We start from the raw sequence: 17,028 nt of genomic DNA on the forward strand, positions 1-17,028 counted from the left end.
TCTGAGATTTCTTCCTCTGAAGTTGGTAGGATTGGCGCAGGTTTCTTGTGACTCACGTTAATGTTCGTCTTCCAATTTACCCAGCACATTTGTGGACAGCTCAAGGTTAACTCAGCCTCTGTGTCAGTTTCTCAATCTCTGTGTTTTAGTTGGGGGCTCAGGGACCACTCACACTGAATTGGGTTGTTGACATGGTCAGTGCTAAGTCTTCAGCCTTTCTGTGCATTCTATCTGTTCTCTGCCCCCTTCCCCTTTCTCACCCCCCTTCCCTTCTCTCTTCCCCCTCCCTTCCTTCCTCTCCCTCCCTTTCCCATCCTTCCCTCCTCCTCCTCCCTTTCCCTCCTCTTTTCCACCTCCCTTTTTGCTCTTTCCATTGTTTAGAGTATTTTTATGACTCTTTTCTTTTGGCTTATTAGATATGACTTCTATTTTTGTGTGCTAGAGGCTTCTTTAGGGCATATTGACAGACATATCTACCTGGTATATTTCAGGCCAGGCATTTATATTTAGAGAATGAACGAATAAAATTCTGAGTATTGTTCCCCACCTAATGGTTGCTGACAACCAGAGACACCATACATGTCCCTCAGTCCCGTTCTGTCATTTATGCACATTGGCTGTAGTCTGTAGTCATAGTATTAGTCTCCTGACATTAGACAGAATCTCCTTCCCTGACCACCAACGTTTTAGGGTACAGGGTCTTTGTCCTTGGGCAATTCCTCCTCTGTGGAGTTGCTATTTGTTTTTGATGGTGAGAGAGTATGCATCCCCCACGGAAGAGACACACTATGACCTTGACTTACTGAATTTGAACCCGGCAAGTAACAGAGTCTTATCAGGAAGAACCAACACTTCATGGTCTAAGTTTATTTCACCTGATCCAGGCAAAGCCACAAATGGGACAGAAATTCAAGGTTAATAGATTTTCTCATTCTTGGAGTATCATGAGTTTCTCAGGGCTCTTGAGCTTTTTTTAAATACTGAACTTCCTGGTAATAAAAGAGAAACTTATGTTCTCTTTTCCTTTTTCTTTTCTTTTCCAGCAAGTCACGGGTCGAAGTTTTGGTGACAAAGACTTCCGGACAGGACTAGAGAATGGAATCCTTCTTTGCGAGTAAGTAATGCTTACATTCCTTGGTTTTATTCAAGGTTGTACTTGTATGCATTGATTATTCAATTTGTCTGCAAAACTTCAGTGTAGTATGATTTTTTTCCTTTGTCTTTTATTTATTTACTTTTTCTTAGACAGGGTCCCACCAGGGCTGGCCTAATACTCATGCTGTAGACCAGGGTGGCCCTGTACACAGAGAGCTGCTTGCCTCTGCTTTCTATACATGGCCTCTGGTATTTCACTTTTGCTTGAGTCACAGTTTGAATCTTACAAGAAACTGCTGGGATAAGCAGGGAACATTTGTGGAAAGTGAGTGTCTATATACAAAGGGAATGGTGGATTGAGACCATAGTGATCACAAATTAGATGAAGAACTAGACCCCACTGGTGTCATTTTGCCACATGGGGACTTGCGTCCCAGTAATTGTAAGGGTGTGGGTCTAACTGCTACAAGTAGTGGGGTTTCTATCCTTGGAAATCCCAACACAAAGCATCTTGCAGCAAGTGAACATGGTGTTTCTGTAAATCCAGGGCATCTTAAAAGCAGGCCCGGATGTGTTCCTCACCTGCTCTGCTTTGTGTGGGTGTTGGGTACATTTAACTGGTGCTGTTGACTGAGTCCAGAGTGGGTAGTGATGGCAGTGGCATGTTTTGGAGCAAGGCTTTATCATTGAGTGCTACAGTAAGGATTTAATCTCAGTCGGGGTTTCTACCCCACCTTTGATCATTCAGTTCCCAGGTAAAAGACACACAACCTTCATATTTATAATATGCCTTCAAAGCCCCAGAGCTGGGCAGATATCTACCCTCTAAGCTCCTTTGCCTACTTCCCTACCAGTTACCCCAAGTTTCTTTCCGTCCTCTATCTGGGTTGCTCTGAACTCCAATTGTCTAGCCCTCATGGCTTTGTTTTTATGACTCACCTACCCCATGGTGCCTCCTCCTCCTCCTCCCCCCCTCCTCCTTATAGTCCTGCCTCAGACCCCAAGCCTGGGAACCCAAACTCTGCCTATGTCTCTTCTGCCCAGCTATAAGCTGTAGGCATCTTTATTTACCAGAGATAACTTGGGGGACAAGGTTACATAGCATCACTTGGGTCTGTGTGAGAATCTTCTCATCCCTGGGGGAAACCAAGACCAGTATTTAGCATTACAGTACGTAGCAACAGACCAAACCTCAATAGAGCAGTCCTACTACAGAATTAGAGGTTTCTAGAAAGTGGCTTTAGACACAAAATAATCCAGGACATTAACATTTACAAATGTATATGGACATAAACTTTAAACCGAGACTTCAGAATTTGAATGTATTTAATGGGCTATTTAATTTTGGCCCTGACTTCTATTTTAATGGAAGATAATGGACATAGAACAGAAGTGAAGTCTGAGGCTCTGAGGGACATGTGCAAGCCAGTTCTACACCTCCACCAAGGTATAAAGGAGAAACTTCCCTCTTGTTCTTTCCTGCTGAATCTCAGTACTCCAGCTACTGTGCTGCTCTGATCTCCCCTTCACCATAGCATGCTTTGGCCTCTTTCTGAAGCATCAATAAATGGAATCACACAGGATGGACTCTTACTTTGGCAACTTTCAGAATATCATTTGATGAGTTTGAAAATGACAGGCATTTTAGAGCCTAAAAAAATGAAGTGTTCAAGTCCCCACCTTCCTTCTATGAATCATTTAACCTCTTCCAGTCAACTTTCTCTAAATGTCAAGGCACATTACTGCTCTACTGCATAGGCACTTGGGAACTTAAACACTCACTGTGAGCAAGGCTCTCTAAAGGACTGTGCAGTGCATCACAGACTAAAGTGCCTTATTGTGTCGACTTCTTTTCTACACAGTTCATATCAGCGTGTTCTTCTGCCTCTCATTGCCCATCTTTGTTTAAAGAAAATTGGGGACCCCAGATTGCTGTTTCTATTCTCCTTCCCTTTGGGGATGTGTGCTCTTATTGGGTGTTCCTTCCCTCAGCACCTCTCCTCTGTGTTTTATAGCTGAACCAGAGCTCATCTGTAGGTAAGCTGTAATTAGTTGGTTTAGTGCCTCCCCGAGCTGAGCTGAACAGACAGGCTCCAGGCCGCCCTTCTGGCAGAGCACTTGCATTGAATCTGGGCTCACAGCCTTCTCTTGGATCAACAGCCTGCTGAGAGGTACTCAGGGTACAGCATACATTCTGCTGTTACAAGAGTATTAATGTTGATTATTATTATTATTATTATTATTATTATTATTATTATTATTATTGTCAACTTAATACATACTAGAGTCATTTGAGCAGAGATAACCTCAACTGGGAAAAATGCCCCAGCAAATGACCTGTCGGCAAGCCTGTTGGGCATCTATCTATGATTGATGTGGAAAGGCTCAGATCACTGGGTGTGGTAATATGCCTAGGCAGGTGGTCTGGGTGCTATAAGAAAGCATACTGAATGAACAAGTCATGGCCAGCAAGCCAGGAAGCAGCGTTCTTGTATAGCTTCTGCTTTATTCCCTGCCTCTGGGTTCCTGCCTTGAGTTCCTGCCCTGACTTTCCTCAGTGATTGACTGTGACCTGAGAACTGTTAGATGAAATAAACGCATTCCTCATGTCCGTTGCTTCTGCTCATGGTGTTATCACAGCTAGAGAACCCTAATTAGGTCAGAGTCTTTGGTACCCATTTTTGTTCACTCAAAGTTGATTCCAGAGAATCCTATAGGCACCTACCTTTCTGCTGTATTTCCAGGGAGGGCTCTGTCAGGTAGCTGTACTGCCTGCATGCCTCTGGGTTTAGAGTGGGGGTCCTCTGAAAACAAGCTCAGGATTTAGAGGCATTTACACCTAGAGTTTTCTTCCAAATGAGAGGATGGAGTCTCTGTCCTTGAGGCTTTTGCAAATGCTGTAAAGAGCATTATGATGCTAAGGTGAGGCCTAGAGAGTCAGCCCATGGCCAGGAAAGACAGGACCAGGATAACACAGAGTACCATTTGCCGAGCCAAGTAATCTTGGGGTATCCCTAGCCTCTTAAATGGCAATTACTGCCTTCCTCTGTGGCTGACATGGCATAAATAAATGAAGAACAGAGACTGCTGATAGGGAATGAACTGCTTGGTGGCCCAAAGCAAGGGTCGCTTGGGACACATTTCTCTATCACAGCCTCAGGAAAAAGCTGAGTCAGGAGCCAGAGAAACAAGACAAGAGAAAATTTCCAAGTTTAGAGTCATAGAGAAGCCAGTGTCAAAACAGAACTCTCACCTAAGAGGAGATGCGAGAGAGTTTATTCTTGAGTCAAACATGAGTGTCTATGGCCCAGGAATGTGAGTTTAGGTTAAGCCAAAGTCCACGTACCAATGTGGTAACAGTTCGATGAAGTTTTTACAGAAAGAGAACAAAGAAAAGTTAAGGAACCTTTCAAATGCATCAGTTTCCTGTCACTGTGATAAACCACCCTGACCGAGGAGTTTCCATAGAAGAAATAGTTTATTTGGGTTTATGGTTCCAGGGGGTTGAGTAGATCCTGGTGTGGAAGCAGGGAAGCAGGAAGCAGGAAGCAGGAAGCAGGAAGCAGGAAGCAGGAAGCAGGAAGCAGGGATGGCAGCTGGAAGAGGAAGCTATGAGCTATCATCTTGAATGGCAAGCACAGAACAGAGAGTGAACTGGAGACGGCATGAACAGTTAAACTTTCAAAGCCCAACTTCAGTGACATACTTCTGACAAAGCCACACTACTGACACCTCCTCCAAACAGTACCACCAAATGTTCAGATGCATAAGCCTATGAGGGCCATTCTCATCCAACCCACAAGTGGGTGAAGGCAAACTGGAGAAAACTCTGCTCTTGGCCTCAGATGCTCTCTGAAGGCATTCTTAGTTCTTGGTAGGTTGGACACCAGGGCTCTGTCCCTACGCCCCAGAGGATTTACCCAGCGGTCACAGAGATGCCATGTCAGCCACAGAGGAAGGCAATAAATGGCATTTAAGAGGCTAGCGATACCCCAAGATTACTTGGCTCTAGATTTGCGACATTCCAGCCTCTCCAAAGCATCAACACTCTCATCAGTTAATCAGCCCTGAAGAATGTTTAGTGGAAGACACGACTCTTTCCAAGAGTTTTGGTTCACAGAAACCATGCTTACTGCCCTGTCACTGAGCGCAGTGAAGTCTGGGGACAGTAGAGTAAGCATTTTCACCTCTCACCCTGTGCTTCTGCTGGCTGGTGTTATCAGGTTCATTTCCCAGAACTTGGACCCTGAGGCCAGTCTGCCAAGAAGACTGATGTGGGAGGAGCAGCTTGCTGGAGTCCACCGTAAACAAAGATGCTCAGAGTGCGCCACCACCTAGACCTGGAGAGGTTTGTGGATGGTGGTGAAGTTCTCACTCAGAGCTGCCAGCAATGTTGTGGCCCTTAAAAATACAAAAGCTCTACAATTTCAGCCTTTGGAATGCTAAGCAGGTCATTTCTCTTTAGATTGGGCATTTTGTACTGTTTCCTTTGTTACGTTTTGAATATGGAATGCCCCTCCCCCTCACCGTAGGCTCATGAGTTTGAATGCTTGGTCTTCCCTGGATGGTGCTGTTTTAGGAGAGTGTAGAATCCTTGCAGCCTAGCAGGAGAAGGTGGCTTACAGTGGAGAAGGTCACCTCGATGTTTAACTAGGCTCCACTTCCTTTCCCATCTCTGCCTCCAGTTCTACCCAAGTACGAGGAAGCAGTCTCACACTCCTGCCTTCATAAACGAGAGCTACCCTTGCCACCAACACCCCTGACATGCTGGACTATACCCTCAACCTTCGTTGTCAAAATAACCCCTTTTCCCTTAAATTACTTCTTGTCAGTTCACAGCAATAAGGAAAGGAAATAACGTAGATTTAGAGCATAAAATATATTCCGTAAAATTACTTGGGACCTTTAACCTTTCTATTATTCAAGCTCGGTTAGGGTCTTCTATAAATGTTAAGACCTTAGGTAGGAAATACATAAACTTCTCAAGTTAGATCAGTTTTCAGTATTAGGACTTCTGTGATCTTTTGTTTGCCAAACATGCCCTTGGTTGTTCATAAGTCAAGAACAATAATAATAACCTCTCTTGGTTCCCATTGAGCAGTAGGGCCCTTCCCTATTAGGAGCCTAGTGGCAAACTAACATGTGAATTCAAAACTACTATTACCAAACCTGTTTTACAGAAGAAATAGCTGAGGCACAGAAAAGGAGAACATAGCTTGGCAAGCTCACTCGGATAGAAAGACTTCACTTGAGGAAATTTGATTTATCTGCTCTGTTCCTGAAAACTTGGTTGAAAAGGGGAGGGAAATATAAGAGGTGTAAGGGTGGGCTTGGGGGTCAAAGGTTGGCATGAGCAGAGCTAGGGCTGAACAAGCCGATGGCTCGATGGTCTTAGAACAGTAGATGCAGCAAGAGCGTGATGGTGCTGGTGAGACAAAGAGATAGGAGACAGGACAGTAGAGCATGGGGTAGAAATCTGAAAGACCAGTAGTCTGTGCTCACTGGATGACATCATGGCTTTAGTGTCTCTAAGCAACCAGATGGAGATGAGTGAGAATGGTGGACCACCAAAGATGAGAGTCAGGAGAGAGAAAAGACAGACACCTCCAGGCAGCATGTAGAATAAACGAGCAGCATCAGCATCCCCTCCCTCAGGCTTCTCTGACTTCAGGAGGTTTCATCCTGGAACCCTGCAGAGCGACCCGTATGGATATGGGCATGCATAGTTTACAAGTAGAAATAACAAGAAGACAGTGCATGCATTCTTTTTAATTCTAATTCACATGTTTTTGTCTCGGCAGCTCACCTTCCTCTGTCGTTTTTTGCTAAGGAAATGTAAATACCTGAGTAATGTGAACTCTTTGTGGAGGATTTCATAAAAGGTCTGGGATTAAAGTATGATAAAGCTGCGAGTATCTGGCGTGACATGTGTCACACTGTCAGAGATATGAACCAGATACTGTACTGTCTCCTTGGGATGTAAGGGTGATTTAGTCCATGAGGAAGCTGCCCTGGGATGGGTTGGTAGCTGCAGATGTCCAGACAGCCTGGAATAACTCCAGAGGGGAAGATTTCTGTTCTCCCCTTCTACCGTGACTTTATTGTTTAGACAGACCTCTATGGAATTTCACATAGATATGAAATTAGCAGATTATGGCCTTCTATGTATTTTTGTACTGGCCACTTTGCTCAGATAGTTTTTATGTGTTTCAATGAATTTTCAGAGAAATCCAATGAGGACTACGGGGTTGATGTAGGTGTAAATTGCTTATTCTCATAAAGTGACCTCATTAAGTGATTGGGTTTGGCCAATGCAGGGTAGTGTTTTGGTAAATCAACTGCCTCCTCCCCGCCCCTTTTTTTTAAACCAAAGTGTCACTCAGCAATTTCTTTCAAGTTTTTTCTTTAATTTTTCATTTGGAATGATTTCAAATGAAGGAGAAAGCTGTGATAATATGTAGATACCTGTCTGTCATGCACCAAGGCATACTGATTATTCTCATTTTGCCACATTTACATCATTTCTTCATGTTGACATGTCTCTTTTTGCACTAACCTTTTGAAAGTGAGTTACAAACGACATGAAACTCAGCTCCTAAATTATGGAGTTTGCACCATCTAAGCACAGGGACGTTCTCCTGCAAGACATTTAGCCACGCCTGACGCTGTGTGAGAGAACACAGTAAACACTCCGTGCAGTCCGCCACTCGCCTGGCGTTCTACTGATCGCTGTTCCTATTACCGTCCGTGGACCTAGGCCAAAAGCCAATTATGATGATGACATGGTCAACGCCCCTCTGTGTCACTGTGCACCCAGCTGCTCTCTCCTGGGGACTGCCAGTTAGCAGCAGGGTGAAGAAATTTGCATTTTACATTCTAGCTTCTCTTATCCAGTTTGTGAGCAAAATCCGGGCAAGACATATTGAGTCCCTTACAAACTTGATCATCTGTGAGTAATGAACTTTGGCTGTCGGAGCTTGGGAACTAGAATATCGCTTATTTTGCAAACAATAACCTTGACTACTACACTGATGTCATTTCCTCCTGCGCCTCCAGTTTGCAGTGGTTTTTCCCTCTGGCAGCCTGTTCAGGACTCTCCAGGCAGAAACAGTGGGTGTCTCTGTGGTTTCTAAGGACTGTTTTTAACCTTACTCTGATAGTACCACAGAAGCCTTCCCTGCTGTGTAACTACATCTATGGCTAACACTGGACCCCGTTCCTTGAAAATGCTTTGCTGTATATATAGCCTTGTATTTCCCTCACTGGGCTGGCTTGACACATAACATTTGCTCTAAGCACTTGTTGAAACTGTGACCCAGTAGTAAGATCCATGCCTAGGGCATCAGTAACAACCCTTGTCTCTGTCTTTCTCATCCCCCTCACCTCTCTCTCACACATAACTTCTATACAAAGAACATATTCCATTTTATACATAGAACAGCGTAGGGTGGAAGCATCACTTTCTTAAAGTACCAGATTCTTTGCTGGGACCTCTGTCTTTCTAGGAGGCAGAGAGCCACATGGATGAGTTTTATTTTGCCAACACATTCTCATGGAATGCCAAGTTTGAGTATGTGAGTCTACAGATGAGTGACCGATAAAGAATGTCTCAGTGGATTTTTGCCTCTGTTCTTCTGTTGCCGAAATAATCTTCTGAAGATAAGAAATCTGCTGGCCCACCCTTGTTTATGCTGTCCCTGATAAATGAGCTGCTTGCTCTAAGAAGGAGTGCTTGTCTTGGATTCCTGTCATGATTTCAGCATGCGATGTGGTGTGCACAGATGTGACTAGTCCTCTAGGGAGTTGATGGTACAGATCTTGGTGGAGGATTTCTTGTCATGTGGGGGCCTTGTGGGACATTGTCCATGCATAGCACAGCACTGAGTTTGAGCACTGGGGGCCATAAACAGAAATAATCTTTAACAACTTTATGATGTGCTTATAAAGTGATCACACACACACGCACACGCGCGCGCACACACACACACACACACACACACACACAAAATGCAGTGGGGTTGGAGTGGAAATCGGTATCTCCATACATGTAGACACGAACAAGATTTAATCTCCAGAATTTAATAAAAGGGTAAAAAGAGTAATATTGTTGAAGTTTGATAGACAGTTGTTAGGAAGATGATTTCATACAGGCGAAGGGAAACAACAATCATTTTTATATCATCTGATTTTGTTTGTTTCGTTTTCTTCTTTCTTTATATTTTCACAATACTTCTGATCACAAAACAACCAATTCTCTAACACTGGCTAGGTGTTCCATAACTTAACTCACTCTTAAAGTTGATTTTTTGATTTTTAAAAATTTTATATGTATGATTGTTTTCCCTGCATGTGTGTATATGTGCACATGTGTACCACTGGAGGTCAGAAGGAGTCATTAGATTGACTGGAATTGAAGTCACAGATAGTTGTGAGCCACCATGTGAATTCTGGGAACTGAATTTATATTCTCCACAAGAGTGATAAAAACTATCACTGGGCCATCTCTCCAGGCCCGCCTTACTCTTGCCATTAGCTGGAGCCAGTGTAGAGCCCACAAGGGCTCAGTGCCTTAAGACCACACCCTAGTGACTCTCACAAGTCATCCACAGCAGCTGTTTCCTTCAGCTAGAAGTTGGATGTGCTCATGGTCTCCTTTCTTAGGTTTTATCAATTGCTGAGCTGGCTTGTGGGTTTCAGGGGACTCCCTTACTTACATATACTAGTTTATCAAGGGAGCTACTAAGGAAGAGCTGTGATGAAATGTCTTGAGCAAGGTGTGAAGCAACAGGCATGGAGGTGCTGTACCCTCTTTGGGCCAGTTACCCTACCATCACACAACCAACTAAGCAGAATTGTTTGTGCTTTAGAGACTTTTTATGGTGGGTTTAATCCCATGGTCCTGCTTGGTTAACTCCCCTTCCCTGTGGATTAACTTCCTTGCAAGTTTCAGACTTCTGATCAGGTTTGGTCTTTCTTGTGATTGGTTTCTATTGAGGGGCCCACGGGTCACCACTCATGACAAGAGATAAGGTTGTCCCCCTGGATATTCCATGAAGAATCAGCATTAGGGACCAGAATCAAAGACCAGACGTCAGAGCAAGCAATGTATCTAGAATCCCTATGACTAGGGAAGTTATAAAAGTTTGAGAAGATGTATGCCAAGGGCCAGGAACAAAGATTCCACAGAAGGTTTTATTATAAGCCACAGCATTATGGCTTCCTTTTGAGGAGCAGCAGTAGGAAGAAAGCTCTGGCGTTTGAGAGGAGGACTTGGTAAACACTGAAGAGAGCTGACTACAGTTGGTAGGGGGGAGATAGTTCTTTCTGTTCATTCAATACAACATTAAAAATATTTTTATTTTGCTTTGTTTCATGCATATGGATGTTTTGCCTACATGTATGCCTTGTACCACTGGTGTAAAGTCCCAAAAGAGTCCAGAAGAGGGCTTCAGATCCCCTGGCACTGGCATTATAGATGGTGGTGAGCCACCCTGTGGGTGCTGGGACTTGAACTCCAGTCCTCTGGAAGAGCATCCAGTATTTTAAACCACTGATCCATCTTTCTAGCCCCTGAATGAAGCATTTTAAGAACCCACTTAAAAATGTGATGTCACTCTTAATGACAGCCCACCAAACAGTGGAGCCAGATAATTAGTGAGGGAGACAATCAGATCCAGTCTCTGAATCATAACGCCACATTGGATATAAGCCCCAGGTTGCTTTGAGGATGCAAGCATTTAGATGGAGAGTTTAAGGAAGTCTAGAAACTCTTTTTCCCTTCCAGAGGAGATAAAGTAGAAAAGAAGCATGCTCTAGATGACAGGATGCCACCCCTCCGGCAGGAAGGAGAGTGTGCACGCGAAGTACTACAGACAGACATGTTGGGCTCAAACGTGGGAGGTCAATGGGGAATCAGAGCTGGTGCAGCAAGGTAGGGAGACTAAGATTTGCAGGACCCCAGGAGCCACACAAAGATTCGGAAATTTGACCTCCAGAGCAGAAGTGAGACTATTGATGAAATCATCAGGATAGATTGTATTGATGAATAAAAAGATTTTTAAAAAAATCAATATTATCTGTTGCGAATGACAGACCACAGGGCTGGACTCATGACACAGCTGGTAAGGGTCCTCTGTGGTGAAGGGTTATGATTTAAGTTTGGGCAGGTCAAGCTTGAAATATAGATACACCACCTAAGGGGGAAGACTGTGGGCGGGCCTTAGGGAATAAGGACTCGCAGCTTAGGAGGTTGACAGTGGACCTACTCAAATCAGACCGGAGAGCCTTGGTTAGATGTCGTGGGTAAGCTGTGAGCCTTGGCAGGGTCTCAGGGAAAGAACACCCTGGGAGAGAGGAGCAGAACGTGTCTCAGTTTGGGGAAGTTTCTCTCTTGTTCCAGGGAGAGGAGAAAGAGACAAACAAAAGAGCTATCAGAGAGCTGAGAGGAAACCAGGAAAGTGTGATGCCACGGAAACCTAGGTTGCTAAGGAGACTCTTACGAAGCTAGAGCAGTCTCCTGTGTTCCCAAGAACCTGCGCAAATCAGGCTGTGGTAGCCATGCCCCAGTAGCAGAGGAGACGCCAGAGGAATGACATCAGATAATCATGTTCCCACCTGGCTGGGTTAGGTTGGCCCATGTGTTTCGTCTTTTCTGTGGGCTATTGAGAAAGATCTTACGTAATATGGGCAACACATGCAAGGCTCTCCTGAGCCCCTGAAAAGGAAGCAGGATTACTATGATCTGGCGGATTGTGAATGGACTGAACCTATGGTTATAAATCTCTGCGGTACTCACAGAGGATGGATAGTAGATGAGACACAGGAACAAGCGGCGTTTGGGGTTGCCCCCCGAGAACCGGGATGCATGCTCACCCTAGGCGCTGGCCACTGGTTTCTTACTGTTATCTTTGGACAATCATTGCTTTGTTCAAGATCTGTGACCCACCTCTAAGTAATCACAGTGACCTGAGCAGGTGAACAGCCTGGACTCCCCTCTGGCCTGCGGGCCATATGGGCAATGGTGAAGCTCACTTTAGACTTTGTCCGAAGCTTTTTCACCAACCCAGATTCTCACTCAAATCTTAGCACACTTGGGGCCCCTTCGCTGTTACTCATGCTGATCTTAGCGGGTTGGTAAGAACTTGATAGGCTTTCTGTGTAGGTTTCCCTCTTGTTTCATTGCCAAATCACACTTGGCCTCGCCGACTTGGCCTGTCTCCAGCTTTTAGGCACCAAGACTCATTAAGCCTTAAAGTTCAAGTGAGGACAGTTTGAGCTGCTCTCTCCGGCCTCCCGCTAAGACCTCTAGTGGAAAACTGCTTTTTGTTTAGAGATTGGCCTTGCTTAGGTGGGGCCTAAACCAAAGACTGAGTATCCCAGTGGCCTTCTGTCGAGAAAAGAGCCCACACATGGAAACCATGCCAGACCAGTGCACAGGACTCTTGTGATGAGCAGAATGGACCCCTGGTTCTCCAGAAATCCATGGCCTCTTGGCATAGTCGATCCTTTCAAGCTACTCTTTCAGCATCGATTACAGAGTCTTCTTGGGAGCTCCTTTGAGCGTGCCAGCATCTTGCATCTGAAACATGCTCACCCTCATCCACCTTCGTAACGTTTTTTCCCCATTTAAAGCAATGCTCTCCTTGTCTCAACTGTTCTTGTCCTCGCTTGGACTTTGAGATTACACAGATCTTGGATCTCGGAGCTGCTCTTGATGCTTCTCACAAATGTGTTTGCAGTTTATTTGAGGATAATTATCATTCAATCACTATTTCTCCGCCCAGTATGGGGTGGTTTCTCCCACCTTGTCAATCCCATGCCTTGATAGACGCATGCCTTCTGTTGACTTAATCTTTTGACTTCTGGAGAGATTTCATGTACAGGGATGAGAAAGGTCAACTGACTGAGAGACGGACAGGGAACCTCGGGTTTAAATACGCCTGCAGCGTGGCAGAAGGAGGCGTGAGGGAGGCCCATGCTAGATTAGGCTTTGCTAGCATTTAAGGGGATTTAGTAGCTCCCTAATTGAAGTTCCTTAATAATTCACTTTTTTGATGGCCTCTCATGGGCTGTCAAGCTGGGTGGTCTGGCTTCCCACGACGAAGTGTGGAAACGTCCTGTCTCCGCCATTTTTTCTCTCAGTGTTTTCTTTGGTTACCCATAGGAGAGAGCTCTTTCTTAAATAGCCTACCAAGGGTCTGCCTTATGAATGATTTCTTTTTAAAGTGAACTGTAAAAGTAGACTTCCTTCTTTTTATTAGGGCAAACAAAGAGTGAAGGGGATGGAAAAAAATTGAGGCCAGTGGGTGTGGTTAATATCGGTGCCCACTTTTCCTTAAGCTCCTGTAGATTGTTCTGGAAGGCTAATTTTATGGTGGAAGGAGCTTGTTAACTCATCCCAGGTGGGTAGGGAAACGTAAATTCATCCTTCCTTCAGGATATGATTGTGTTTCCATAGACAGGTGTCCCTGACTGTCTGATTGCTAGGTTTCCAGACTTTGCTTGTACTGTCCCTGTGCACTGGCCCCAGAATATGAGCTGTTGTCCTGCTATTGGCTCTGTGCCCCCCATTCCACACCTGCTACACTCCATTCCAGTCCCTGAAGTGCTCTCCTTTCTTGCCAGGTTCAACTCTCTAAGTCCTAAACACACAACCGCACTGGGCGCTCTTTTCTCCACTAACTACCTGATTGCTGTAGCCTACACTCAGTGCTTTATGTGTACACAGCAATGGCCACCCACAGTATAAATGGAAATGCTCATTCCAAGGGTTCTCTCCCATATTTTGGTTTAAAAGGTATTTTGGCTGTGCCTAGATTTAGTAATTAGTCTCATACATGACAGTACTCGTGATAATTATATATTTTTTAGATTATATATTCCTTAAGGTAATGACAGTGATTGTAAGTCAGTCCTCTACTGTAACAAAATATCTAAGACAATAATCTTTAAAAATAATAAAGGTTTCTGCTCACAGTTTCAGAGGTCCATGGTTGGTTGTCTATTGCCTTTGAGCTTATATCAAGGTTGTTCAAAAGCCAGTTGAAAAACAGTTATCTTGGCAAGAGTGCAAGGTGGAAGAAACCTGTTTATCCCAAGGCAGGAGAGAAGTGGGGGAACTGGAGAGGCTAGAATGCCAGTACTATTCAGGGCACACGCACAATGACCACAAGTCTCTCTACCTCTGCTTCTTAGACTGACACCAGCAGATAGTGTCAGGCTGGGGACCAAGCATTTAGCGCACTGGACTTTGGGGAATATTTTAGATCCGTCTTTGTTTGCCCAGCGGTTCTGGTACAGGGCAGACATATGCTTTTCAAGGGATCATGTAGAGAGGGAAGGTTATTCCAAAGTTAGTGTGTTTATAGCTAACATAATATGCTAATATAACTGATCAGTAAATGCATATTAAATCTGGCCCAGCTTATTCCAAAATAAATCCTAGAGATAAATATAAGACCTAAGTTATAAAACTCTCAGAAAACAGGATTAACTGGGTTAGACGGTAGGTGTTAGTTTGTTTTTGTTCTTTACATATGACATCAAAATCACAGTCATAAAGGAAAAAGAAATAGGTCAACTAGACTCTACTAAAATTAGTTTTGTTGTTGTTATTTTGAGATAGGGCTTGTCATCTAGCCTAGGCTGGCTTTAAACACATTTTAATCTACCCAGTGGGAAAATAAATGAAAGGATAAAGATCTACCTCTAGAATATGTAAAGAACACTTATTACTAATAACAAAAAGATGAGTAACCAAATCTGAAAATGGACAAAAGTTATAGACATTTCTCCAAAATAGCGATACACATGGGCAATAAGTTCATGAGAAGATGCTTACTATCCTTAGCAGTTATACTCCTGAGGACATGCCCAAGGGACATGAAAGGCAGGTCCAAAAAGTCATTCACAAATGCTCTCAATAGCATTATTCAAAATAGCCCAGTGGGGAAAATACCCAACTGCCCAACAAAGGCGGATGTCCTGTCCACGCAGTGCATGGTGGTCTGATTGCACAGAGGAATGACGTATTGACACATGGCACAGTGTGGATGAGTAGAGTGAGGGACAGTAGTCACAAAGACCCACACCCTATGAGGCCCTTTAGATGAAATACCCAGAAGAGGCAAATCTATAGAGGCAGAGAGTAGGTTTGTGCTTTTCTAGGGAAAGGGGTTGTGGGTGGGTAGGAAAGGAAAGGAAGCAAATGGACTTGGGGTTTCCTTTTCAGGGAAAAAGGATTAAAATTAGTTTTAGGGATGGCTACATTATCTTAACAGCTGTGCAAGTAGTTTAATTTTAGACTTTTAATGGTTTGACTATATATGTATTCTGCTTCATTAATAACACATACATATTTAAATTTTTTTATTTCAAGAAGTCTAAAAAATCATCTAGATGTACTTCTGATGTCATTCTATTTCTTTCCGGGTATTCTATGTATGTACTAGGTATATGGCATGCTAATTCTATATAAATATTTTTATGACATTGTACTATAGGTTGATTATATTATTATATCATGAGTTCTTGTTCAGAAATATTCTGTCAGACTTACGTAGTCTTGTGTAAATAACACAAGTAACAAGGACTCAACACATTTGATGTCTCTGCTCCCCTACCAAAGCTCCTAGCCTCTCGATTTTTGGGGCACAGCCCATAAGGCAGAAGGACAAGTGCTGTGTAATGGAAGCTGGCCCTGGTGTCTTTCTGTTCACCCTTACACCATTGGTTTACTTCAGGACACATCACAAAGGAAGAACCCAGGGACATTGCTGCATCCTTTGGGGACAGCCAACCTCCGACTGTCCTTTGGAGAAATCGGGACAGACCCTGCTCTTCCCACCCCTCTCCCACAAATCAGCAGCCATGTCATAGCATGATAGCTGCTAGGAATGACCTGAGGGTCTACCAGATAACCCTGCTGTAATGTGGTTGCCTGGACTCGATTTTAATCTTGGTCCTCAGAGTACGATTTAACTATGGTCACCACCGCAAAGTTATGCCTGGAGACCCATTGTGGTCTACTGTAGTTTCCAAGGTGATGTTTAAGGCTTTCCTAACACTTGACAATTATTTATCAATTCACTGAGCAAACAATCACTAAGGCTCTACTGGGGACTAGCCTTTATATTCCAGCTAAGATAGCAGAGAAGATGGACTCTTTTCCCAATTAATTAGATTTGCTGTGATTTGAGATAAGAGCAGAGGTCAAAAGAATACCCACAAATACTGGGATCTGGTAAGGGCGGGGATAGTCTCTACGTAGGGACTGTGCCAATGAAGAGGAAAATTTAAGCTGTACTGTAATGGAGGGGTAGAGTTTATTAGTCCGCAGAGGACTTGGGGTGGGGCTCTGATGAAGACAGGTTAGACAGAAAACTGCATTTCTATGAATGTACTGAGTCCCAGGAAGGGTCTTCGTGTGCTGTAGGCCAGGGCCTATTACAAGTACAAGGTGGGGCAGACTAGAGATGTGAGGCTGGTATCGGAGCAGTTTGTGAAGAAGCTTGAGCCAAGAGTGAGGGGGTTTCTGTAGCTCCCAGTGAGCAGCTGGCAGTCAGGGTGTTTCTGACCAGGAGAGCAGTGGTTTGGGACTTGAGTTTGAGAACATGGACTCTGTGTGGGTGGAGGTTTTCATTCCATTTCTTCTGTGCTCTAACAGGATTTATGTGATGCAGTGTTCCCCTCCCACAGTCAGAGGAGCCATACGCAGGCTTCCTACTGGCCCTCCCACCATCTGAGTCCGTGGCAGCTCTGCTGTAGAACACGGTCCCATGGGTGTGTCAGGGGTGTGTACGGAAATAGCATACAGAATGAATAGGAAGTAGGTTCACAATACAGCAACACCTCTCCTTTCCAAAATGGGAAAGGTCATCTGCAGCCCTGACACCCTCCCCCTCCTCCTCAGAAAACCATGTGAGATGAGGCTCT

General features: G+C 44.3%; 1 protein-coding gene across 2 annotated transcripts in view; it reads left to right on the plus strand.

The window, feature by feature from the left end:
• Positions 1–17,028, plus strand: part of Limch1 (LIM and calponin homology domains 1) — a 309,300-nt gene that overhangs the window by 115,452 nt on the left and 176,820 nt on the right. For both annotated transcript variants that reach the window (XM_032915969.1, XM_032915970.1), the window contains exon 2: positions 1,044–1,114. In XM_032915969.1, the coding sequence (XP_032771860.1) occupies positions 1,044–1,114 (71 nt within the window). The remainder of the gene's footprint in view (positions 1–1,043; positions 1,115–17,028) is intronic.

This window comes from Rattus rattus, chromosome 11 (assembly GCF_011064425.1).
Source record: "Rattus rattus isolate New Zealand chromosome 11, Rrattus_CSIRO_v1, whole genome shotgun sequence".
Lineage (NCBI taxonomy): Eukaryota > Metazoa > Chordata > Mammalia > Rodentia > Muridae > Rattus > Rattus rattus.